The 25,168-nt window shown below is 47.3% G+C and overlaps 2 protein-coding genes across 2 annotated transcripts in view; both read right to left on the reverse strand.

Moving 5' to 3' along the window:
* Positions 1-5,463: 5,463 nt before the first annotated feature.
* Positions 5,464-6,877, reverse strand: LOC139046648 (DNA-directed primase/polymerase protein-like). Its single transcript, XM_070525336.1, has one exon. It carries the CDS (start codon positions 6,875-6,877, stop codon positions 5,510-5,512), a length of 1,368 nt encoding a protein of 455 aa, XP_070381437.1. The 3' UTR covers positions 5,464-5,509.
* A 263-nt stretch (positions 6,878-7,140) lies between these two features.
* Positions 7,141-25,168, reverse strand: part of LOC135918883 (uncharacterized) — a 64,851-nt gene continuing 46,823 nt past the window's right edge. Inside the window, exon 6 of the mRNA XM_065452570.2 lies at positions 7,141-7,281. The gene's annotated coding sequence lies outside the window, so the exon portion shown is untranslated. The remainder of the gene's footprint in view (positions 7,282-25,168) is intronic.

Raw genomic sequence — 25,168 nt, forward strand, 5'->3', positions numbered from 1 at the left:
CCGTGAGCCTCCAGACCAACTAGGAAGAGAGGTTTGTAGCAATCGCGTCTGAAGTATATTGCCGCCATACCAACAGTGCTCTCAATGACAACTTTTGGACAGTAGAATGCTTGAACCCAGCAAAGTCTAAGAAGGAAGCATTCAGGATATGCGAAGTGGGCCTTTTGAAGCTGCCAGCATTGCTGAAGGGGCTTTACCTGTCTGCCCTCTTTTGGATGCACAGCAATGATTTCCTCTTTGAGAGGGATTGTTTCAGAGTTCGCTGCATGGCAACAGTGTTGGGTGTTTAGTAGACAAGCAGAGAAGCTTGTCTTTGCCCACTGTCAATAATCTCTTCCTTCACCAGTGCCCCTGTGAAGTGCCTACTTTTTGGATACAATGTGTTCTCCATGCATGCATGCATTTTTAGCTGGTAAGGACGTCTATTACCCCTTGCCTCAAGCTGGTCCTTGCTGATGTCACCCAAGAAGGCAGTGGGGAGTATGGTGATGCACGCTTACAAAACACTGCTGATACCAGTGAAACCAGATTAATGGAGCTGCTGCTTTTGTTTTTTGCCCATTCCATCCTCATCAGTTAAATGAGAAGTTCTTTGTCCGAACAGAAGGCATATGTAGTTGGTTGTGCATAGCCTGCAGACTGACTTGACGTTGTGGTCTCCTCACTACGCTCACGGCGCGCATGCTCCGATATCGTGCACGCCGGACAAGCACCGCGGGTTCGAGCACTCCGAGCCGCTACGCATACATAGGGCGCCGCGTCCACACCTCCTCCCGCCTGCTCCGTGTGCCGAAGCGCCGCTGCACGCGTACGCGCCCCCACGGCCCTGGCTAGGGCTGGAAAGGCGAGACTGCGCGCGGAGCAAAGGAGACCCTAGGCAAAGCACTCGAGAAAGAAGAAATAACATTTATTAAGCTGGCATTCGATACAAGGACCAGTTTTATCAACACGTCCGAATCTAAGTCTAATTGAGACACATTGCATGGCCAAATGGTCGCCGGTGGCCGCTAACGGCACACCGCGACAGAGAGAACAAAGGACCCAGCAGTAAGAGGCTGCCTATCCTTTGGTCAGTGCCTGCCATTGCGCACCCCACAGCAGAGAAAATGGAAATAGAAAGAAACGACAGACGAACAGACGGGGGCATGATTGGAAGACATTGCCTCAGGACATCAAGACGACGGAAAAGTGACTGTCGTCGGATATGTCTGCGCGTGTGTTTTGGAGAGGTGCTCGTCTTACATCTGACAAGTGTTTTGAAATCCCGGATCGTATCCACGATTTCTGCGTGCTTGTTCAGCTCTTGGCTAATGTTGAGGACCACTGCACTAAAGGAGAACCACAAGTGGACAAAGGAAAGGCTGCACTGAAATTGATGATCTCACTTTTTGATGACATTTCAAGTGGAGACCTTCTGGAGGACGAAAAAATGGGCGCTGTGATGTTCCTCAAAGAGCAGTGTCATCTCATGAAGAGGAATAATGCTGTTCGGTACTCTGCGGAACTCTTGGGGTTGTGTAGCATTTTGTACACTATTTAACCGCATGGGTACAAGTTTTTGAGGAGCAGTGGAAAGTTAGTGTTGCCTCATACTGAAACAATCAAGCGTGTCTGTGGTGCACATGATGTTAGTCCTTTAAAGGAGCAAAATGAAGAGGGCTTCCTAAGATATATGAAAAGGAGGGCAAGTCTGCTGAAAGCTCATGAAAGAAATGCAACATTAATGGTAGATGAAATACACTTACAGCAGTTCTTTGAATACAAGGGTGGCAGCATAACAAGGGCTGCTGTGAACTGTTCTGAACTTGCTAAGACAGTGCATGTATTTATAGTGCAGTCTCTCCTGTCACCATTCAAAGATGTTGCATACATCCTTCCAGTGTCAAAAATTACTGTGGGGAAACTGCATGAAACTGTAAAAAAAGTAGTCTTGAGACTTGAAGAAGTGGACCTTCATATCGTTGCAGTCATCACAGACAATAATTTCATTAACCAGAAAGTAATGGCTATGCTCAGTGAGGCCCAGAAGCTCGAAATTGTTTACCCCCATCCAGCTAATCTGCAGCAGCCACTCTTTTATATTGTTGACTCTGTGCATTTGCTGAAAAGTACCAGAAACAATTGGCTAAACCAAAAAAATCCTGACAAATGTCTATATTACCCGTCTTTTCCCTGTGGAACCACAGAAAGCAAGAAAATGAAGGGTGCTTCATTCATATCACTCGGAAAGCTTCATCAGGCGGAACAAACTAATACTGTGAAAGTGGCTTTTGGGCTAACGTATAAAGCATTAAACCCCACAAATATTTAGAGGCAGAAGGTGAAACTTGCTCTGCAAATTTTTAACTCTCTTGTTTCATCTGCTTTGAGGATAAGAGGTGAAACCCTGCATATGACACTTGCAGATGATACTGCAGATTTCATTGACCTTATTGTGCGATGGTGGAGCATCGTCAACGTCAAGACTTCCCCATGACACAGAGTGAGAGATGTGTGGCAAGAGCCAGTACGTGAAATCAATGGTGAGCAGCTGCAGTTCCTCGACACATTCGTTACGTGGCTCGACGATTGGAAAAGTAGGTGTGGGCACACACGTGCGTTGACAAAGGAGACCCACTCAGCTCTCCGGCTTTCCACATACGCCTTGATTGAGGTGTCAAGATATTGTTTGGAGGAGCTCGGTTTTATGTACGTTCTCCTAGGAAAATTTCAAACCGATCCCCTCGAAGCTCTGTTTGGAAAGTACCGCAAACTGTGTGGGTCCCATTACAATGTGTCGATCACACAGGTATTTGGAGCTGAGGCAAAGATCTGCCTCCAGAACACACTGATCTTGCCAGATATGCCAGCATTCACTGACAGTTGCAAAGAAACGTGCGCTGGAATGCTGATTGAAAAATATAACAAAGCTAAGAAGCTGTGACCTAAAGAAGCCCCGGGAAGACATGCCGGCATTGGTGTACATCGTTGGCTACTGTGCCTACGCTGCTTTGAAGCACTAGCCTTGCAATGACTGCTGTGATTTATTCACAATTACTGAGAGAGAGCTTGAACGCAGTGAGCATGTGCTGATTGATAATATGAGCAGAGGTGGCTTGAAATTTCCACAGTCATGTGTCGTTCATGTGGTGCTGTGCCCCAAGATTGTGCTAGAACATATTACAGGCAAAGAATATGAGAATATGTTTCATGCAGAGAGTAATCAGAGAGCTGCACTTCTAAGTGTGATGAAGTATTTGCTCTGTGACAGTGAAGACTTCTACATTTGTGCAACAGGTCATAGTCAAGAGTCAACGTTAAAGAATGTCCTTAATCCAGCAGTAAACACTCTGCTGAAGAATTACGCAGCCTTCAAAAATGACAAGATAAACAAAGAAAAGAATAATGGCAAAAAGAGAAAGTTGATTACCCTCAAGTGAAAATGACGTGTGCTGTTTTCACGAATGTGTGTGCTGCAATACATACAATATATGAACTGTGTGCTATGTTGTCTTGACTTCTCAGGAAATTTTTAAAGTTATTCAGCATTGTGAAGTTCAGCAGATTTTTTTTATTAAGCTAGTGAGGTTGATGTATATCATATTTTATTGATGCGAGTGTTGTGTGTTCGAATGTTATTCTGTGATAGTAGAAACCAATGCCAAATAAAATGTGTGATATGAATCGTACAGCTGTCTGTGACAGACTGAAAAAAGAAAGATGTTTTTCCGGCACATCGTCTTTCTAGACCCAAATTCTGTAGTGAATTTTGTTTTACGGGGGCCACTGTCAGCTTTACTCCAAATGCCGAAGTTGACGTGGAAAAACTTGTCTTAGTTCCTTAATCACGCCAGCACTAAATTTATACTGGATGCAAATAAATTCCGGAGGTATACCCTGGAACATGCTGCAGTATTGTGCTTTATTTCTTTCGATGGCACCTCTAGCGGAGGTGGATGGGCTGTGTGGTGACGTTACGGGAGGAGTGCCGAGGCCATAGAGTTTCATATTAGTATTTATTTAGAAACTACATGTTTGGCTATCTCTCTGAAACCAGAACTTGGCCTAGTCGCTACATACAAGACTCCAAATAATTACCTGTCATACTCTGAAGCCAATGATGTTTGGTGCCGTGATTACTGGGTCATTAGCTACTTACTGCAGCAGAAAAAACAAGATCGAAAATTTTTGTCATTACTCCTTTAAGTACACATATATGGCCGCAAAATGCCATGTCTCACTCTTTTCCTGCACTCGCAGCACCAATTCAAGGAGTACAGCAATGTAGGCTCGCAGGCAGACTTACAAGGGAAAATGCACACTTTATAAAAAAAAAATGCAGTCTTGTTTTTCTCAAGGCAAAAGAAGAATCACTTCTATGAAGAACACACAAAAAGCATCCCTTAATAAATATGCTGACCAATAATGGGCATTCAGCATAGTTTACCTAATGACAACTTCATAAAACACAAGACAAAATGTGGTACTATTATGGTAGCTGCACCTCAAAAACAGGGATGTTAACTGATTACTACAGCACTTTGCTAAATTGATCAGCAAAGCAAGGTGCTAGGCCATTGGCTACATTTTTGCTGTTACCAAATCTGGTATCCCAGGAACTATTTCAAGTAATCATCCAGTAAAATGGTGATATGGTGCCTGCCCCTTTGTCGCATAGCTCACTTGGCTCTAGAGAAGACGCGTTTTAAAGGGTGGGGGGTTAGTTTTCAGAAAGAAATGTAGCTCAAAATTGACCCGACAGCCAAAGGCGTACTTAATTTGAAGCCAACTCGGATGAGATGTACCCCAATTTGTCTATTACTAGCACAATCTGGTAACCCTGAGGACCATAAACAACGGTAACCAGTCCCTTTTGGAAAAAAAAAAAAGTGGTCTTTGCACAGTAATATATGTACTGGAGATGCATAATGTGGGACATGCACATTTCGCTTAACATTGTTGAAAAAAGATTTTTGGCTTACTGCTGCAATATTATTGCTCAAATTTTGCCGAAATATCGCACTTTTGAAAGGCGGTGGCACAAGTTCGGCGGCTGCTGAAAGACTTGTTCCATATGAGTGGGCAGCATGCGGGAACACTCCCTGAATGGCTGCTGTCATGAAGCTGCCGAAAGGCTGCAACACAAATTTATGCTAGCCTGTTCAACAGCAGCTTGCGTTGCCATAAATGAAGGCAACCTTCATTTTTTTTCTTTACAAAAAGCAGTCAAGTAACCAAACAGCAGAAAGACTCCAAATGCTTTCTTTCAGAGAAATTTGAGCAAGAACAATGCCGCGGTAAGTGCAAAATGTTTTTTTCTTTTTTAATTGTAAGCAAGATACACACGTCCCTGTATATTGGTGGAAAAGCTGCTATAAAATATCTGCAAGACAACTATTGAATATTAAAAAGAAAGAAAAACGCATTTACCTACACACATTTCATATGCAAATTTGATTTCAGTTCTATGGTGAAAACACAAAGTTATAACAGCTTTTCACCGGAGAAATTTATTCAAAGCAAAAACCACTCAGGCACTGAGCATTTCATCAGGGATCTGGCTGAGCCAGAAGGACGGAAGGCACTCGGGTGGAACGGGACGAGGGACCGAACGAAATGATATTGCTCGGCAGTCAGGATCGTAGCACTTTTGGTAGAAGCTGCCAACATTCACATCAACCACATACATGATACCATTGCTGCGGTGCTCGCGCCCGATATTCTCGCAATACCGGTAGCCTTGCACATCGTACACCAGCGTGTCAGTGTCGGAAAAGTGCGACACCTGTCGGATTGTCCCACGCGGGGCAATGACGCCTCGAATGAACTCATCAACGTCTGGATATGGCGAACTAAGCGACGTAAAGCTGCCTTGCTTCTTTGTCACAGATGCAGGCAATTTTGCTACAGCACAGTCCACAGAAAGTGTCAGCAGATGTGCACCGGTCTGCTGAGGTGGCCATGTGACGAGACTATCGAGGAAGATGTCCTTGTCTTCCGGCTGCTTCCTTAAGGAACGGACATAGCAGTCGTTCTGAGACAGCACCAGAGGTGTGTCTTTCTTGAGCTTTGTGCACTGAAATAGACGGAAGTTGCGGTTGCGCGTGTACACAGCCTCGTCACAGAAAAGCACTTCCTTGCCGTTTTTGTTAAGCACGAGAGGGTTTGCCCGGTGAGCCCGGGAAGCAGCTAAGGCAGACTTTGGTGCCACAGAACCTTTCCTCATTTTCTCGCACACAAGGTGAACAAAGGCACCGGCTTCGCGGTTGTCTCGAAACATGCGTGTTCTCTGAAAAATGAGGTGGCAGCTGAATTTCTTTGCGGTGCTGGAATCCAGCCAGAGGACATCGTCTCGGCTGCAGCGGTCCCCGAAGAGATCTCCCAACTCGCGGCACACGGAGTCGACAAAGTGCTCGACCATGGCGACGCCGTCTCTGCCCGGATTAGGCTTGCGCTCAAACTCGAGGTCAAAGTAGAGCTTGCAAGGTGCATCCTCCGCAATCACCTCGTACATGCAGCGATCCGAAGGCCGGCGCATTTGCAGCACGTTCCACAAGTGGAGTGGATGGGTCACCAGATACGCACGCTTCCCAGGGACATCGCTCTCTTGAAGTTCGTAAGAGAACACCCGCACGTCATCGTCCAGAGTGCGAGCAATGGTCAGCGCTTGAGCTTGCGTAGGTAGGAACTTCCAGACAACAGTTGGTCCAAGGAGGCTGTTGCAGAAGTTGACTTTGGCAGGTTCCTCGCGCAATTTTTTTGTTGCTTGTTCGACCCTCTCAACGAGAGGGCTTCGCTTGTGGCTGTCGCCATAGAAGGAAGCCGTTGGAGTTGAAGGGCACTCGAAGGCGCACATTCCTACAATCACCAGCTTTGTTGTGATCTGAACAGCACACATGTACAGTCTTCAAACATGCATTCACATGCACTGATCCTAGACTTCATTCGAAACATGAGATGGACCGTATCAGACAATCCAAGTCAGCCAATAAGCACACAACACGCAGAATCTGTTCTCTGGTTCATATGCGATCAAGCCTTCACACCTTCTCTTTTAAAAGGTGCACCCGTCACCTCCCAGTTTGAGACTGCTGCATGGTTACCTGCTCGCAGTGAAAAATAAACAGCGGGGCAAGTGGGCCTCCCTAGCGGCTGCTTTGCTGCTGGGCGACTGTTCTTCCTTTTTTCTTCATTGTCGTCCTTGACTATCGAACACTCACCATGGTCACCAGATGTCTGCTTCCGCCACACAACAAAAATATTAATCTTCATAGAATGTCAGGCTTGCACGTCCAGATGTGGCTGCACCAGAAAAGCAAAATAGAATGTGCGCATGAAGCCACTGTTTCTAATTTCAAAAAATAATTAAGAACACAGGTTACTTTTGTGATAAACTAGGCCAACAAGCAGTTCTGTTACTTTTGTGATAAACATCATAGTCTTTACAAAGACTAAAATTAAGGTTGATGCCAAATTTTGGCTTGTGAGAACATTATTATCCTGGATTGCCGCATATAATTAAATAACCGAAAACAGCTCACTGAAATAGACGGGCAATACTCCGACTGTTTCAGTCTAATAGAGTTTTAGCATATACGGTATCGTTTATGGATTGCAGAGTTGGTGAGTCGTAAATGGGAATGGCTGGACTGGTGGTGCAGAGCTCAATAAGACAAACAGAGATCAGTTATTGCAACTGTGTGAATTACCTCTGTGTGAATTTTCCGCAGCGGCATAATCGTAACAGTTTGGCATTTCCTCCTTTTACAGCGAAGCTGTATATGGCTAGGCCCTGGGAAAAAAATTGTGGGCATCTATCTAGCCGTGTAGATCATCATATTATAATATCAGATATTAAGCTGATAAGAACAGGTACTACACTTTCACTCATGTCGGCCTGTCTACGTTTGCACAGCCCTCTCTCTGTCGGCGTTCCAAACGCTAGCGTATCTCCTTTCCTTCCACTCTCCTGTGGTGGCGGTCTCTTAAGCGGGCTGCCCACCAGGACCATGAGGCGGAAAGAAATGCGAACCATCCATGTGGCCCTGATCTCGCAAACTTGGAATGTTTCACAGGAGCAACAGCCAGGGTTCAGAGGGAGTTTGTGCGGAACAAATTTTGTGTGGCCTGTGTTGTATGTGACTGCTTGTGGTTTTCGAGTGAGCTCACAACCATTACTGCTGTGTGGGACGTCGATCAATGCACGATCGCCTTGGCTACGGTGAAGCAGTGTGTGCCTTAGGAGTGTGGTGAGGTACAAAGCAGCTAGTCGCACCTTGCCTTTCTTTTACGTGCACACGGCGTTTGACGCACGGTAATAGACAGTTTGCCAATAAGAGCCCCACATACACAGCTTTGCTGGTCATCCACCTTCACAGAGTGGAAGGGCACTGAATTCTTTTTCGATAAGAATGATCAATCAGCACGAAAACATGTCCATAAGGCATTCTAGTTAGACGAAGGCAACGAGGTGTCACTAGTGGCATTCACTAAACTGGCATTATGCAAATGCCATTCCGCATACCGGATTACAGGACACGGTAAAACTAATATCTGGGGTACCTCAACGTCCTGTGTCCTTTGCTGTTCTTGTTGCATATTAATGATATTTTAACGACTGCAGACCATCACACTAACATATTGTCATGTAGTAACGGTGAAGAAGGCAGTAAAACTGTGACTGACGAAACTAGTGTTTTATTGGGCAAACTTCTGCCCTCAAAAACAAGCTACACTCAAAGAACAACGATAGCGGCGAACACAGTCGGTGATTGTCAAAAATCTGATCTACCGGCCAAATCGTCGGCTTTTATACACGAGTCATCAAGCCTTCCAGAGAAATCGCTGGTGCCCGCGTGTCCTCCAGAAAGTTCTGTACCATTCGCATCGCGCATACATGCCATCAAATTACACTAAGTTCTGTGACAACAGGCAGCGGATAGAACCATAGATAACATTCCAGAAACTTCCGATACATGCAGGCGCGTCCTGCGCTGAACGATAACATTTGTTAGACGGTGAAAAGGGCTCACCCAAAAAAAGATAAGTCCATGTGTCAAAGCCCCCCTCTCAAAAACCATCGTCCTGATGCTACAAAGATAACAGGAGAGTGAAACACCAAAGGACATTTATCAAAGAAACAAAGCCCAAAGTAACACAGCCCCCCCCCCCCCCAGAAAAACAAAGTCCTAAATGTCATTAGCGCTGGTACAACGGCTTAAGTCGCACAATGTGGACTATTTTAAGTCATGAGCGGCGCCGCTCTGATAGCGAAATGCCACCTGGTACGACTTCATAGTTGAGTGCGCTAATGTGTCGGATGATCTTGTAGGACCCGAAATAGCAGCATAAAAGCTTCTTCCTAAGTCCTCATCGGCGTATTGGGGTCCAAACCCAAACACAGTCGGCGGGCTGGTACTCGACGTAGCATTGGCGGAGGTTGTAGTGTCGGCTGTCGGTCCTCTGTTGGTTTTTGATCCGCAGGCGGGCAGAGCTGTCTGACTTCTTCGGCGCAGTGGAGATAGGTGCCGTCGGCAAGGTTTTCTTTGTCGGTGACGTCCGGCACCACGGTGTCAAGAATCGTCATCGGGTTGCTGCCATAAACCAGCTTGAATGGCGAGATTTATGTTGTTTCTTACACCTTCGTGTTGTAAGCGAAGGTTACGTACGGCAGGAGCGCATCCCAGGTCTTGTGTTCCCCGTCGACGTACATAGCTAGCATGTCGGCGAAGGTCTCATTCAGGCACTTCGTAAGACCATACGTCTGCGGGTGGTAGGCAATTGTCCTCCTCTGGTTTGTCTGGCTGTATTGGAGAATGACTTGGGTGAGCTCCGCTGTAAAAGCCGCTCCACTGTTGGTGATGAGGACTTCTGGGGCACCATGTCGCAGCAGGATGTACTCTACAAAGAATTTCGCCACTTTGACTGCGCTGCGGCAGAAATTTCGTTTCAGCAAAGCGGGTAAAGAAGTCCATCGCCACGACGATCCACTTATTTTTAGATGTTGACGCTGGAAAGGGTCCCAACAAGTCCATTCCGATCTGCTGAAATGGTCGGCAAGGAAGCTGGATAGGCTGTAGTAATTCTGCTGGCTTTGTCGGTGGCCTCTTCCGTCGCTGACACTCTCTGCATGTTTTGACGTAACAGGCGACGTCGGCAGTCAGGTGTGGCCAGTAACACCTTTGTTGTATCCTCGATAGTGTCCGGGAGAATCCGAGATGTCCAGCAGTCGGATCGTCATGTAGGGCGTGCAGTACTTCTGGACACAGCGCTGAGGGAACAACAAGAACATGGTTGGCACGGACTGGTGAGAAGTTCTTTATGAGTAGGTTGTTTTCAAGCAAGAACGAAGACAATAATTGCTTAAGTGCACTAAGGACAACTTTGGTGTTCCCTTCGAAATACTCGACGGCTTTTTAGCTCCACGTCTGCTTGTTGCTGTTCAGCTAAGTGTTCCGCGCTTTTTATTTCAAGGAAGGCGTCATCTCCCTTGTCATGTTGCGGCGGCGGGTCATTGGGGGCGCGTGATAGGCGATCAGCATCAGAGTGTTTTTGTCCGGACTTGCAGGGTACAGTGGTGTTATGTTTTCGCAGCATGCAGCTCCACCGTGCCAGCTGTCCTGAAGGGTCCTTTGTATCGCTAGCCAACACAACGCTTGGTGGTCGCTGACGACTTTGAATGGCCTGCCATATAGGAAAGGGCAGAATTTTGCTGTAGCCCAAATGATGGTGAGACATTCCTTTTTGGTCATAGAATAATTGCCTTCCACTTTTTACAGCGACTGGCTAGCGTAAGCTATCACCTGTTCAAGTCCGTCTTTCCTCTGGACTGGGACGGCACCGAGACCTGGGCTAATGGCGTCAGTGTGGATTTCGGTACCGGCGTCCTTGTCGAAGTGCGCAAGCACTGGTGGCGACTGCATGCATCGTTTAAGTTCTTGAAATGCATCGGCCTTCGGCGGTTCCTAGTTGAACTAGACATCACATTTAATTAGTTGTGTCAGCGGCGGCTCAGCGATGCGTGAAAAGTCCTTGACAAAGCACCTGCAGTGGCACAAATGCCAAGGAATCTACGCACTGCCTACTTGTCGATGGGCTGCGGGAACTTTGCGATGGCAGGTGTCTTCTGCGAGCCAGGGCGGACTCGGAGCGAACTTCCGCCGCGCACTGTGGCATGAGCACTTGGTGGTTATAGTGCCTAGTGCGCATTTCCAGAGTTTTCTCAATCGTCATTGCCTCTGTCAAGAACTCAGCTACGGTCTTCAGGTCAGTTGCGGATCAGTGTGGCGAAAAGTTCTTGATTGACACCTCGCATAAAGAAGTGGATTTTTTCTTCTTGGACATTTCCGGGTCGGCGTGGCGGAAAAGACAGGTCAGCTCTTCCGTGAAGATAGCGATGGTCTCATTGGGTTTCAAGCAGAACTTTGGCCCTTTCTTTTCGAACAACGCCCGTGAAGGTTCTCAGGAAGTTATGGCGGAACAGGTCCCACGTTGTAAGGGTGGACTCCCGGCTCTCGAACCAAGTCCTTGCGGCATCTTCCAAGGACAAATACACATGGCGTAGCTTACACTCAGAGGTCCAGTTGTTGAAGGTTGAGGTCCTTTCAAAGGTTTCGAGCCAGGTTTCCGGATTCTCCAACGAAGCTCCATGGAAATTAGGGGGCTCCCTGGGTTGTTGAAGCACGATGGGGGGACGCTGGGGCTGCCATTGTGGTTGTTGAGTTGGCCACAGTCTGCCTGGTCGTATCAGGCAGAAGTCCGTGTTCCAGGGGCATTCCTTGCAGTCTGCGGCTTGCTAGCTGGTCTTGGGCAACATTGGTGTTTTCTTGGGGTTTCGGGCCTGGATAACGGCTTTGTGGGGGCGTTCGGTACAAGAACGTATAGCACCTCCACTAGATGTCACGTAGTAGTGACTGTGAAGAAGGCAGCAAAACTGTGATTGACGAAACTAGCCTTTTATTGGGCGAACTTGTGCGCTCAAGAGCAGGCTACACTCAAAGAACAATGATAGCAGTGAACACAGTCGGCGATCGTTGAAAATCTGATCAGCCGGTCAAACGCGTCAGCTTTTATGCACAAGCCATTGAACGTTCCAAAGAAATCACTGATGCCCGCGTGTTCTCCAGAAAGTTCTACACCATTCGCGTTGCACATACATGCCATCAGATTACACAAGGTTCGGTGACAACAACGGATAGTAGAACCATCGATAACATTCCAGAAACTTCTGATACATGCAGGCGCGTCTCGCGCTGAGCGCTATCATTTGTTAGACAGGGAAAACCGCTCACCCGAAAAAGATAAACAAGTCCACGTGTCAATATATTTGTTTACTGATGACTGTGTTTTGTATTGCGAGATCTGCATTAGCGATGATCAAGCAGAACTTACCTCTTGCCTTAACACACAGGTTAGTGCCAGACATGGGTAATGGTAAGTAATGGTTAGTAACTTCCGGTGTTCCGCAGGGCAGTGTTCTTGGCCCTTTACTTTTCTTAATCTATATTAATGACCTGCCTAACTGTGTGTCTTCCCACATCAGACTTTTTGCCGATGACTGCGTAATATATCGATTAATTTCATGCGACAATGACAAAGATATTCTTCAAACTGATCTTAGCGCCATTATTGGACAGAATTTTACTTTCAAGTTCAGAAACACGTCGACTTAGTTGGTCTAGGTCACTTTTTATGCCAATATGGATTTGTAGTACCTTATTAACAGATTCTAAAATACCTATACTATTAGAATCTAGTCTCTGAACAGTGTTGAATACAAAATCAAGTTTTTCTTCTTGTGGTTTAGTCATGGGACCCGGGTTTGCCTCTACGTCGCCCCCAAGCAGCGAAAGGCGCCATAGATGCAAGACACAATCACAAAAACACTTCATTGAATCGGGTGGTCACGACATCGCTTCTGAAACAGACTGCTGCTGTTGCTTTACTTCAGCTACTGTTTCCAATATTGTTTTTTGCGCTGATTCAATTCTCTTTGTGTGCTCATTCAAGTCCTTCATCGTTTTCAGGACTTCTGCAAGATTATCGGGGCCAGGGTTGCTTTCAACATCCCCACAAAGAAGAAGCAGCAAGGAGCAAAAAGGCAATAGGATGGCTTCAGGGCACGGAAGCACGATAGCGAATGGATCATCTGATCTGAAGCTACGACAAGGTAATTTAGAAAGGCAACTAACCTGCAGGATGAAAAAAGAGGTGTGTAAGCCTTTGGTTCTTCCGCTCATCGTGTCTCCGTGCCCACTGGAGAGATACGGTTCGATGCCTGGTCTTATCCTTTCCAGACGTGATGACGTTGACGTCGCAGCTGCGCACTGGCGGAATTGCAGGTGGCGCCCGATGCACACTGTCAGGTCCACGTGAGCTGTTGCCCAGCAGGTGTGGGTCCGGAGCAGAGGCGGCATCACAAAATCCGTCCAAGGGTGGAAGGTTATCCCGAAGGCCAACCACCGATGCGCCGGCCGCGAAGACAACGACGAACTGCAGGACGACACAGCTCACCAACATTATTTTTTATCTTGCGGATATCGCCAACCTCTGGTTCCAAAACCATGAGGCCACTATTGCGACATCGAGCGACTTTAAGATTGCTTTCTTGAAGTTATTCAGCTGTCTGGCCATGTGAAAGCTCCGCACCAAACACACACCTCTGCCAATGAGCGCAACAGCTCGGGTGAGAATTTCACTAGTTATATTGAGGACGTCATAGATCTCTGCAACTGAATGAGCCAAACGATGACTAGGGAAGAGAAGATTAAACAAATCCTCAAGGGCATTCAAGACAATGCTTTTCAAATGCTCCTGGCTAAGAATCCTACTGCCGTTGCAGCAGTAGTCACCTACTGCCAAAGCTTTGATGAATTACGCCGCCAATGAGCGCTCGCCCTCCAAACTGTTTTTCACGTGGCCTCCCTTTCCAGTTTGGCGACTGCTCCCGGACAGACTAATGCTGGGTCTCCACTGCCTCAAATGAAAGCCTTCATTCGTGGAGAGGTGGATCACCAGGTCTCGCAGCTCCCTCTCAGCCAGGACCCTGTCCAACCTTTAACCTTGGCTGTGCAGCAGGCCATCCGCAAGTAGGTTGCAAAGGCTTTTCCGCCAGCCCACCAACATGCTTTAATTGCCATGCTGCTGACGTACTATAATATCGTGCCTCGTCCTAGACCAACGACGCTTCCCTACCCGATGCTGCCACCGTGCCCAGCACTCTTCCCTGTGCCTGAAATGCCCCCTCAGTTGCAAGATTCATGGTGTACACGGGATGATCGGCTGACATGCTTCTTCTGCGGTCTCGCGGGACATCTGGTGCTCTTTTGTTGCCACCGGATGTCGTCGATCCACACGTACCTGCAGCCCACCAGGATATTGATTTGAGCCCGTCGCACAACTTCTGGACCAGTCGTCAGAACTACAGCCAGACAAGTAACCGCAAGGCAACCACCTGCAAACGAATGGCTTTACAGAGAGCCTGAATGAGACCTTCACCATGTTATCTATGTACATCGATGTCAAATACAACACCTGGGATGCTGTCCTTTCCTATGTAACCTTCACTTACAGGATGATGGTGCAAAAAACAACACAGATCACACTGTTCAAACTGGTTTACAGAAGGAACCCATCGCCATGCTGCCACATGTTACCAACGAAGAAAATCTCGACATCGCTGTCTATCTGTAGCATGCCAAAGAAGCATGACAACTTGCCCGCCTGCGCATCAAGAACGAGCAAAGGAGGGAGAGCCATTGTCAAGAATCGAGTGGTCACCACGGAGCGCACCACCAAGAGGACCAGTGCAGCATGCTTATAGAACAGCAACGCACGTGCCCTGCTTGTGCATCGAGCACATGCCGCCCAGTTTTATTTTCTTTCTCTTTAACCAAGGCACGGCTGAGAGCGATGACCTTAGCACCCCTGCGTTGCGGCGTTGGTGGGGGCAACAGGACCTACCACCCAGGCAGAACAGTGAAATGGCTAGTGTGAACGCATGAGAAAAGGGTCTGTGGTTAGTCTAAGTAGTCAGCGTGAAAGGCATCGACTCAATAGCACAGAGCTCAGACGGGCGGCACTGCGTGCTCCGTAACGGCTGAGGAACTTGAACGGACGCATCGAGGAGCCTGCCAAATTGATGAGATGACGCTCGGCACATGCAGCTTGAGGACATAGGAATGGTGAAAATTGTGAGGCGAATGGTGGCTTGACGGTGCTTCTGCGAGCGTTGTCGGCCGTGCATCAATTACCGCATTATTGCACGGCATGTAGTGTGTGTGCGCACAAGCAATTCAGTCGAAGAGCTGGACAGGCCATGATGCGTCCGTTGCAGGAGGACTTCACACACCCTGTCAGGAGGCAAACACGATCAGGCATAGCTGGCGACGGGGCGCATAGTGAGCGAGCCACTAGCTGGGCGGGAAAGTGTAAGGCTCATAGGAGTGCCTGGTCATTCGGTGAGGATGTTTGACGCGGGATGCGGCGTAGCTGCCAATGCGGCATCGTAAAATCTGGGAACGAGATCAGGCTGGGAGGCGTACAGCGACCAGGTGCGAACGTCTGCAGAGGTAGCATAGGTGAAAATTTGGAAGGATTCAGCAGGCTGAGTGACTTGTGCCAACAGCACCAAGGACTACACTAACCGCTGGAGATATGGCATAATTGATCTCTGGGGTCGCAGAAGACCGTGGCTTGTGCACGCAGTGGTGACAGTTGGCACGGTTGGAGGCAGCGGAGTTGGCAATGTGCAGAGGTCACACGCAGGCTCAGAGGCTAGCTCATCAGATGGGTTGGACGGATCAGGTGGAGGGTTGGTCGGGGGCTAAGTGGCAGGGGCAATGTTGTTTGAATAGTGCTGTGGGAGTATTGGGATGTTCAAATAGCATTTTCAAATATTACTGTACTCAATACTTGCTTCAAGAGCAGCTGTAATATTCGTGCTTTTCGAAGTGTTGACAGAGTCATGGTCAAAAGTTTGTTTACTGCTTAATACAGTCAACAATCCATTTTCTGGACGCCCGATTTTTCGGACATGCCCGATAAATCAGAAGCCTTCGCAGCACCACCATGGTCCCCCACAGATGCAATATACAAGTATGTCCGATTTTTCGGACTTTTTGCCATGACCGCAGGTCTGAAACGGCATTGATTGAAGCCACCACCGCTGACATTTTTATTATCTCATCACTTCGAACAGGCCCTCCTGCATGCAGATCCGCTGGCAGCCGAAGCCACCACCGCGGCAACTCTAGGCCTAGCCACTTCGACCAAGCTTTTTGCTGTTCGGTGCCACGTTTTTCATTGAAACAATTTGTCGCTGTTAGCTATGGCACCAACTCTGCCTTTATAATCCTTGCCAAAGGCTTCGGAGCGCGGAAAGCATGAAGCATTGCATAATGCCGGCTCACGAAACTAAGCTTCGCCTCAATACATCGGTGTTAAGGGCTGAAGCCTACATGCAGTATTACGATTAGTTAAATTTGGTTTATTGGCGCAAAAGCGACTAAGGCTATGCTGTGCCAGACACAGGGTGTTAGAAAGTCAATGGTAGAAATAGTAAAACCGGTATTAGTTAAAGTCTGCTGAGAAAGCCTAATTCACCTAAAAAAATCACTACATTTGTTAAAGGAACAAGCGAATCGTCTCCCAAAATGAGAGTGGGGTTTAGTGGTACGTGCAATACGTATGGATCGTGGAAATATCTGTATTTTGATGTGGGCATGTAATTAGAATGTGTAGTACTGTAATTGGTTCTTGACATTTATCACATATCGGCTGTGCTTCCTTTCCGAGTAGATAATTGTGTGTAAGGTGTGTGTGCCCCATTCGGAGCATGGCTAATATTATTTCAGTGAAGTGTTCTTGGTGGAAGCAGCTTTTCCATTCGCCTATCACAGGTTTGAAGAGGTGCAATTTGTTATTAACTTTCAGGTTCCACTGACACTGACATTTGTAAATAAGTGCTCTGCAAATAGCTTCTAGCCCCTCCCTCAAGGGTACCCTTATTTTAGACACAGTTTTGTGTTTCGCATTAGCAGCACACATATCTGCCTTTTCATTTCACAGGATCCCAACATGACTTGGGACCCAGCAGAAAAGAATCGAATGGTTTTGATTTATGCATGACAGTGTGTGTAGGATGTCGCCAACGAGAGGTTCTTGCTCGGATCTTAAATTGAGGGTTTTAAGAGCACTTAGGGAGTCAGTGAAAACTACTGCTTTTTTGTATTTTCCAGTTACAACTTCTTGCGCTGCCATTCACAGAACATAACATTCGGCTGTTGAAACAAACAAACGGCAGGAGTGCAACAGTCCGTTCCCAGGTTCCCTATATGACGCGTAATCATGTCCTCGAACCATTTGTGTAAAACTGTAAGTGCTGTATGCTTCCTGTACTGTGCGGAACTCTTGTATTATGTAATACTGTGGGGTATCCTGCTTCCTAAGGTGTGTCAGTGAGGAATCTAGAAATCATGTAAAGTCACACCAGGGGGCTAATCTGGATGGCTTACCTGCAACATGAAGTGCCTCTTTTGGGATATCGCACTCGCAACACTTTTCTACATACCGAATGAAGGAATGAATGTTCGATGTTTAATGGTGCAAGGGCCAAGTATGGCCAAAGAGCGCGATGTCCGTGGTAATGAGTTCGCAGTGTAATTATGAGTTCTATGAAGCCGGTGTGTCGTGGCTCTAAAGGGGCCTTAAAAATAGTCGCTCTAAAGTGCAGAAAATCTGTATAATAAGATTATGGCGATGACATATGACGTGTACTATGAACATTGAAATGCATTTCAAAAGAATGATACGATGTGTAAAATATATCAGGTTATAAGATATGCTAGAGCACTGCTACCTCTTTAGAGCCCTTGAAGCACAAGGGCCTGAAGGCATGTGCTATGCAAAACAATTAACGCAGTGGCATCCTCTGGAGCGAGGATGCTCTACGAACTTAATGGGCTTATGACATGTAAAACGACATCATTTAAGAAGTTGAGGACTGCCTTGGTGTTAAAAAGCGGTTCCTCACTAAGAAACATATTTGGGTGTAGAGGGATGTAATAATGGTATGCAAGCGGCAAATGTTTCTCTCCGTTTTGGCTTCTCGACACTCCAGGAGCACAAGGAGGACGGTCAGCCTCTCACCACATCTGCCACAGGTTAGAGGTTCACTTCCAGTGAGTAGAAAATGATGGGTCCCAAATGTGTGTGACAGAGACTCTGAGATGACAGAATAGGACATCTGTTCGCCGTGATTTTGTTGCGGAGGACCAAGAACCTAACTGGCTTTATTACGTGCAGTTTGTTATTTACTTCTGCGTCCCACATATGTTGCCAGTGGTTTCACAGTTTCCTTCTTAAGAAAGGCTTCAGGTCTATGACAGGGACCGAAGCAGTAGGATTAACTGCATGCAATGAAATTGATGTGGCCATCTGGTCCGCTAGAATGTTACCCTCTATGCCCCTATGTCCAGGCACCCAGCATATAATCACAGGTTGGTAAGATATATATGCTTTACACAGTACGGAGTAGAGTTCATTATTTACCGGATTTTTGTGGTTACAGAAAGACATCAAGGCCTTCACAACACTCAGGGAGTCCGTGTATATTTCTGATTTCTGGAGTTTTGATTTATTTATATGCTTTACGGCCGACAGCAGTGCGTAGGCCTCAGCCGTAAAGATACTAGTTTTCGGATGCAGTACGTTGGATTCCGAGAAGGATGGACCGACGGCTGCATAGGGCACCCCATCATGTGTCTTCGATGCATCTGTGTAGAACTTCGTGCAGGAGTGTTTGTACTGGAGTTCCCGGAAATGCATTTGGATTTCAATCTCTGGAGCGTGTTTTGTAACTTGCATGAAAGATATATCACATTGTATCAGCTGCCACTCCCAAGGAGGTAGCAGCTTGGCTGGATGCATTAGGCGAAGCTCGAGGAGTGGGACATGCATTTCATGACTAAGCTCCCTCACACGCAGCGAGAAAGGCTGTCTTACAGAGGGACGATTACAAAAGAGTGTAGCATATGTCATATCGTTAACGGTATTAAAACACGGATGTTGAGGATTAGAGTAGACTTTCAGAAAATATGTTTGGCTGATGTATGTTCTCTGCAGATGAAGTGACTACTCATTTGATTCTACATATAAACTTTGTATGGGACTTGTTCTGAAAGCGCCAGTGGCCAGTCGGATTCCTAGATGGTGGACTGGGTCTAGAATCTTTAGCGCGCTCGGGGCAGAAGAGTGATAAATCACGGCACCATAGTCTAATTGTGATTGAATGAGGCTTTTATAGTTTCATTAAACACTTCCTGTCACTACCCCATGTAGTCTGGGATAGAAGCTTCATTATGTTCATTGTTTTTAGACATTTTTCTTTAAGATGTTTAATGTGGGGGACGAAAGTGAGTCTGTAGTCAAGTATAACACCTAGAAATTTGTGCTCTTTGTTTACAGGTATTTGTTGTCCACCCAGTTCTAAGCAAGGATCTGGGATCAGTCCTCTCTTTCTTGTAAAAAGAACACAAGAGCTTTTGTTAGGATTGATCTTAAATCCATTCTTCTCTGCCCACATTGAGACTTTGTTCAGGCCATGCTGTACCTGTCTCTCGCACACTGCGAGATTACAGGATTTGAAACCTATTTGTATGTCGTCCTCGTAGACAGAATAAAAGATTGCCGGTGGTAATGAAGCGCAAAGCGTGTTGATCTTCACGATGAAGAGTGTGCAGCTGAGCACACTTCGCTAGGGTACACCCGTTTCTTGCGTAAAAGAACGCGAAAGTACATTGCTGACTTTTACCCGGAAGGTACGACTGGACAGATAGCTTTCTATTAGGTATAGCACATTACCATGGATGCCCATTTCTGACAAGTCTCTTAAGATTCCGTAACGCCACGTTGTATCGTACGCCTTCTCCATATCGAGGAATATGGATAAGAAAAACTGTTCGTGTACAAATGCGTCCCAGATATTTGCTTCTACACGCACAAGATGGTCAGTTGTGGAGCGCCCTTCTCTGAAGCCGCACTGATAGGGATCAAGGATTTTGCTAAGTTCAAGGAAATGAATGAGTCGCCGATTAATCATTTTTTCAAATACTTTACAAAGGCAACTTGTCAGGGCTATCGGGCGGTAACTTGCCACTGAGAAAGGATCTTTGCCTTGTTTCAAAACCGGGATCACAATGGCTTCTTTCCATGCAGTTGGAAGGTATCCTGCAGCCCACATGGTGTTGAAAATTGTGACTAGTGTAACTTGGGTGTCTTTGTGTAAGTTTTTGATCATTTCATACATGATTCTGTCAGATCCCGATGCAGAGCTCTTGCATGCGCTCAAGGCAGCTCTCAACTTGGCAATACCAAAAGGACAGTTGTATGGTTCATTCTGTCGACATTTTCTTATGAGTGGCTTACATTCTTCTATTTGTTTATATTTCAGAAAGGATTGCGAGTAAAGGTTGGCACTTGACACACTCTCAAAGTGCTCCCCAAGTGAGTCCGCCTGATCTCGCCTTGTGTGTTTACCAAAGGGAGTGAATATGCCTGTCGCCCTGTTATCCTATTAACCCTGTTCCAGGCTTTGGCCTCATCAGTAAACAAGTAGATACGCGATAGAAACTTCTGCCAACTTTCTTGTCTGGCCTGTCGGCGGGTTTGCCTGCCTTGGCATTTTACTTTTTTAAAGTTGCTATGATTCTCCGCAGTGGGAGAAGCACGTAGCAACCCCTCAAGCCCTGTTCTGTTTTAGACGAGCGGTCCTACAATTGTTGTTCCACCACGAAACACTCCGTTTGCATGCCAAGCCATTTACTTCTGATATGCAGTTTGATGCGACATCTATTATGAAGGCTGTAAAGAACTCCACTGCAGCATCAATTCCTAACGAAGACATGTCAGCCCATGAGATACTAGTAAGAGATCGAAATTTCTCCCAATCAGCTGTCTCAACCTTCCACCTAGGAGCGTTTGATGGATACTCGTTCTCTTTAGGTGATCTTAGCAGTATAGGGAAGTGGTCGCTACTGTAAGGGTTGTCGGTAACTTCCCGTTCAAGTTCAGGCAGTACAGACGCGGAGACTATGCTAAGATCTATTGAAGAATAGGTTCTGTTTGCAAGAGAGTAATATGTCTGTTCCTTCTTATTCAACAGGCACGCACCATAAGAAAAAAGGAACTGTTCAACAAGACGTCCTCGCGCAACTATACGAGGGTCGCCCCACAGGTAGTTATGTGCATTGAAATCGCCAAGAACAACATAGTTCTGGCAATTCATCTATAAAGGACTGAAATTCATGTTTGCTTAGTTTGTAATGTGGGGGTATATAAAGCGAGCAAATAGTGATGAGTTTGTTTAGCAGAACAACTCGAACCGCCACTGCCTCAAGGGCCGTTTGTAGCTGTAAACGTTGACACGCTATGCTTTCTTGAATTACAATTGCAACACCGCCCGATGATGCGATTGCATCATCGCGATCTTTGCGAAAAGTAACATACTGTCGAAGAAAGTTTGTGTATTTTGGTTTTAACTGTGTTTCCTGTAAACACAGCAATTTTGGATTGTGTTTGTGGATGAGTTCTCGCACATCATCAAGGTTTCTAAGGAGACCTCTGACGTTCCATTGAATAATTTGTGTATCCATATTGAAAGTAAATAGGTGCTGCGTGTAGGGAAACGGAAGTGATGCCTTAGGTTACAGAGCTCTTTCAAGGCCCTGTAACGGGGGTTTTGCCCTTTCTGGAGCGTTCGAGGGAACCTCGCTGCTCCTTAGGCGTTTGGTGCGCCTTGAGGACAGGTGTAGTGTCCATTGCCTCTTGTGAGGTGCCGGACACGTGCTCTTGTGAGCGAGAAGTTACAAGAGAGAGTCCCGCCTTGGAGGGCAAGACCCCTGCGCCCACCAGCCCGGAGGTCGATGGGGCACCCTGCGGGATTTGGCTGCGCTGGCTGTTGCCAGCGCTGGAAGGGGCCGGGGAGGTTGGGGCAGCCTCGGCTGCGCCCACTTTCGAGGTCGATGGTCTCCTCTGCTGTGTTGACGGAGCAGCGCTAGCTGCAACCGCCGCGGGGGCAGATGGTGTAACTGCCAACTCACTGCCTGTGGGTCGGACAGCCGCCGGAGGCCGTTGTGACGCTGCCCCCTTACGCGCCACATCAGCAAAGCTGCTCTGAGACAGGTATGACACTCGCCTACGTGCCTCCTTGAAAGATATGTTTTCTTTGACTTTGATTGTCACAATCTCTTTTTCTCTTTTCCAGGATGGGCAGGACCGCGAGCATGCGGCATGCTCGCCATCACAGTTGACACAATGTGCAGTGTTCTGGCATGTTTCGGAGGAATGTTCATTGTCACTGCGCTTGGCACATGTCAGCCGGCCTCGACAGTTCTGTGAACTGTGGCCGAACCGTTCGCACTTAAAGCATCTAAGAGGGTTGGGCACGCATTGCCTAACACGAAGTTTGATATAACCGGCCTCGATGGAATCGGGGAGGACACTTGAACCGAAAGTGAGTATCAGGTGTTTCGTCTTGATCTCTTTACCATCTCGCCTCATCTTAATTCGCTTAACATTTATGACATTCTGTTCACTGAAGCCCTCCAAGAGTTCAGCTTCAGTGAACTCTAGCAAGTCATCGTCCGAGACAACGCCGCGGGTGGTGTTCATGGTACGGTGCGGGGTTACTGTTACTTGGGTCTCACCAAAATGACACAAGTTTCGGCAGTTTCTCATACTGCTTCTGATCGTGGAGCTCCAAGAGGAGATCACCACTTGTCATTCTCGATGCCTTATATCCTGTTCCAAAATCTTCAGTCAAAGACTTCGAAACAAGGAACGGTGAAATGTTACGCACTAGTTTGTCTGGCTTTTCTGAGTGAATCACGTGTAATCGAGGAAAGTTGTGGACTTGTCGTCCGAAAAACTGAAAGAAATCTTCGGTGCGCCCTCGTTTCTGAGGGCGATCAGGTAGTTTAGGAAAAGCATTTTCCATAAGCGTAGTTGGGTTTTCGGCCGTGATGCCAACCACCCACCATGGAGCCCAACAGGGGGACGTGACAGAAGTTCCTGCAAGAGAAACCCTACCAACGCCAGCTGTACATCACTGCTATAACCAACTACAGCATAGCCAAGGCTGGCCAGCCACACAAGGTTAACCCTTGCCGCGGGGAAACTAGGAAGTGAGGAGAAGTGAAGAGAAGACAGGAAAGATGAAAAAGGCGAGAGAGAAAGTCGAAGATTGGAGAGGAGGACAGGAAAAGGCGACTGCCGATTTCCCCCGGGTGGGTCAGTCCGGGGGTGCCGTCTACGTGAAGCAGAGGCCAAAGAGGTGTGTAGCCTCCGCCGGGGGGCCTTAAAGGTCCGAACACCCGGCATCGGCCCAACCCCCAGTATCCCCCTTTCCCCGGACACGGCCAAGCCGCACACGGCTACATGCGGGAGGGTCCAACCCTCACGTGCTCGGGTACGTGGTGTCACAACACACCAAACGCCTGCTTACGCAGACGCCCCTGCGGGGCCCCATGATCTGGACGGTCAGACAGGAAGCTCCCCTAGAAGGCGATGACCAATGACACCGGCAATGACTAGCGATATGTCCAACAAGCGAGCAGTTGAAACAAATTGGCCTATCGTACGGTGTTCTCCAGTCGGCTGGGTTACGATGGCGAGTTGGAACCGCTGAAAATGGGAAAGCAGTACAGTGAAACCTCTTTAAACAGTAGTACTGTTTAATAGAAATAGCATGAGATTGACCACTTACCTGTCAAAAACGGAACTCAGAGAGGGTGCGAAACATGCAGTATTTATTCACTTTGCGCGACAAAAGTGTTATTTTTGTTTGATGCCGCGGCGGCGTAGCAGCGACGACAGTGGCCTCAAACTTACTGAAGCTACGAGGCAGCTTTTCAGCCATCCCCCCTTTTCTTGGCAAACACTCGCATGGCAGATTCCTCGTTGGCGTTACGCATTCTCTGTGCATGTGTGCGGTAGCGCTGCAGAAGTCGCGGGGCGCTTTGCGACGATTGCATTCATAAGGCTGACGTAACACACAGCTTCTGCCACTGTCAGGCCTGAATCGCCCGTGCTGTCACTTTCCATGTTGTCCTCATCACTGTTGCTAGCCGACACTTTGACAACAACAGAGGCAACGATGGCAAAAAGTTGAACTTTGTAGCCTACATCTCTTCGCAGTCGCAGCAACGCTGCCGAGCAATTTCTTCGCATTCCAAATGCCACACACCGTAGTCAACAGCAGATCCCTGTCGCGTGCCAGCGCCAACTTCTGCGTGTCACATTCAATAGCACAAACAATGTCTAATTTTTCTTCTATGCTGAGCATCCGGCGTCTTTTTTATCTGAGCTTCGGCATGACGTGAGTCTTCGATTGCGCAACGCCACAACGCTCTCTGGTACGCCACCGGAATGATGTTGAAGTTGATGTGGCTTCACGCACAAATGCACAGGGTGCTTGGAGGCCGTTGTTTCGATTTCTGAGGCTTGTTGTTCTGCCGGGCCACCCGATGGAGACGATGCACCGCCGTGTTTGTGCGACGAAAAGTGGAAGCAGTACGTGTTAACCAATATGTACACAATAAGCTGGTATGGCTTATGTGGATATGAAACACATTATGTTCAATGGCCGCTGAGTCGGGGATTTGACTTTGCTACTTTCAAAACGAAACTACTGCTGAAGCAGGTACGGTTTAACGAGATTTTACTGTATTTGGGCAGGGCCGCTCCTAACTGACAGTGGCATTACAAATGGGGCAGAGAGATGGGAGGCTTAAATTCCTTATCCCTTGTCTGACAACAGCCTGCACAAGCAAGACAGAACCTGCGGTGTCTGGGCAATGCTGACAAGGAACGGAGGGAGATACGGCTTCAAGCTCGCGATGAATTAACCGCATGAATCTTCCTGTCCAGACAGTGGAGGTACACGTGGCTGTTCCTCACACGAAGACGTCGAAGCTGTATTTGGTAGCCGGTTGAACTGCTGCGTAATGCAGCGACTATTTATCAGTTCAAAACTGCGGCACTCTCTGACGATCGCATCCACCGAGTCATAGTTCTTGCAGATAAGCAGGTTAAATGCATCATCTGCTATGCCCTTCAGGATGTGACCAATCTTGTCAGTCTCATTCATGTCTTTGTCAACTTTATGACAGAGTGCGAGGACATCTTGAATGTA

Source organism: Dermacentor albipictus, chromosome 9 (assembly GCF_038994185.2).
Source record: "Dermacentor albipictus isolate Rhodes 1998 colony chromosome 9, USDA_Dalb.pri_finalv2, whole genome shotgun sequence".
Lineage (NCBI taxonomy): Eukaryota > Metazoa > Arthropoda > Arachnida > Ixodida > Ixodidae > Dermacentor > Dermacentor albipictus.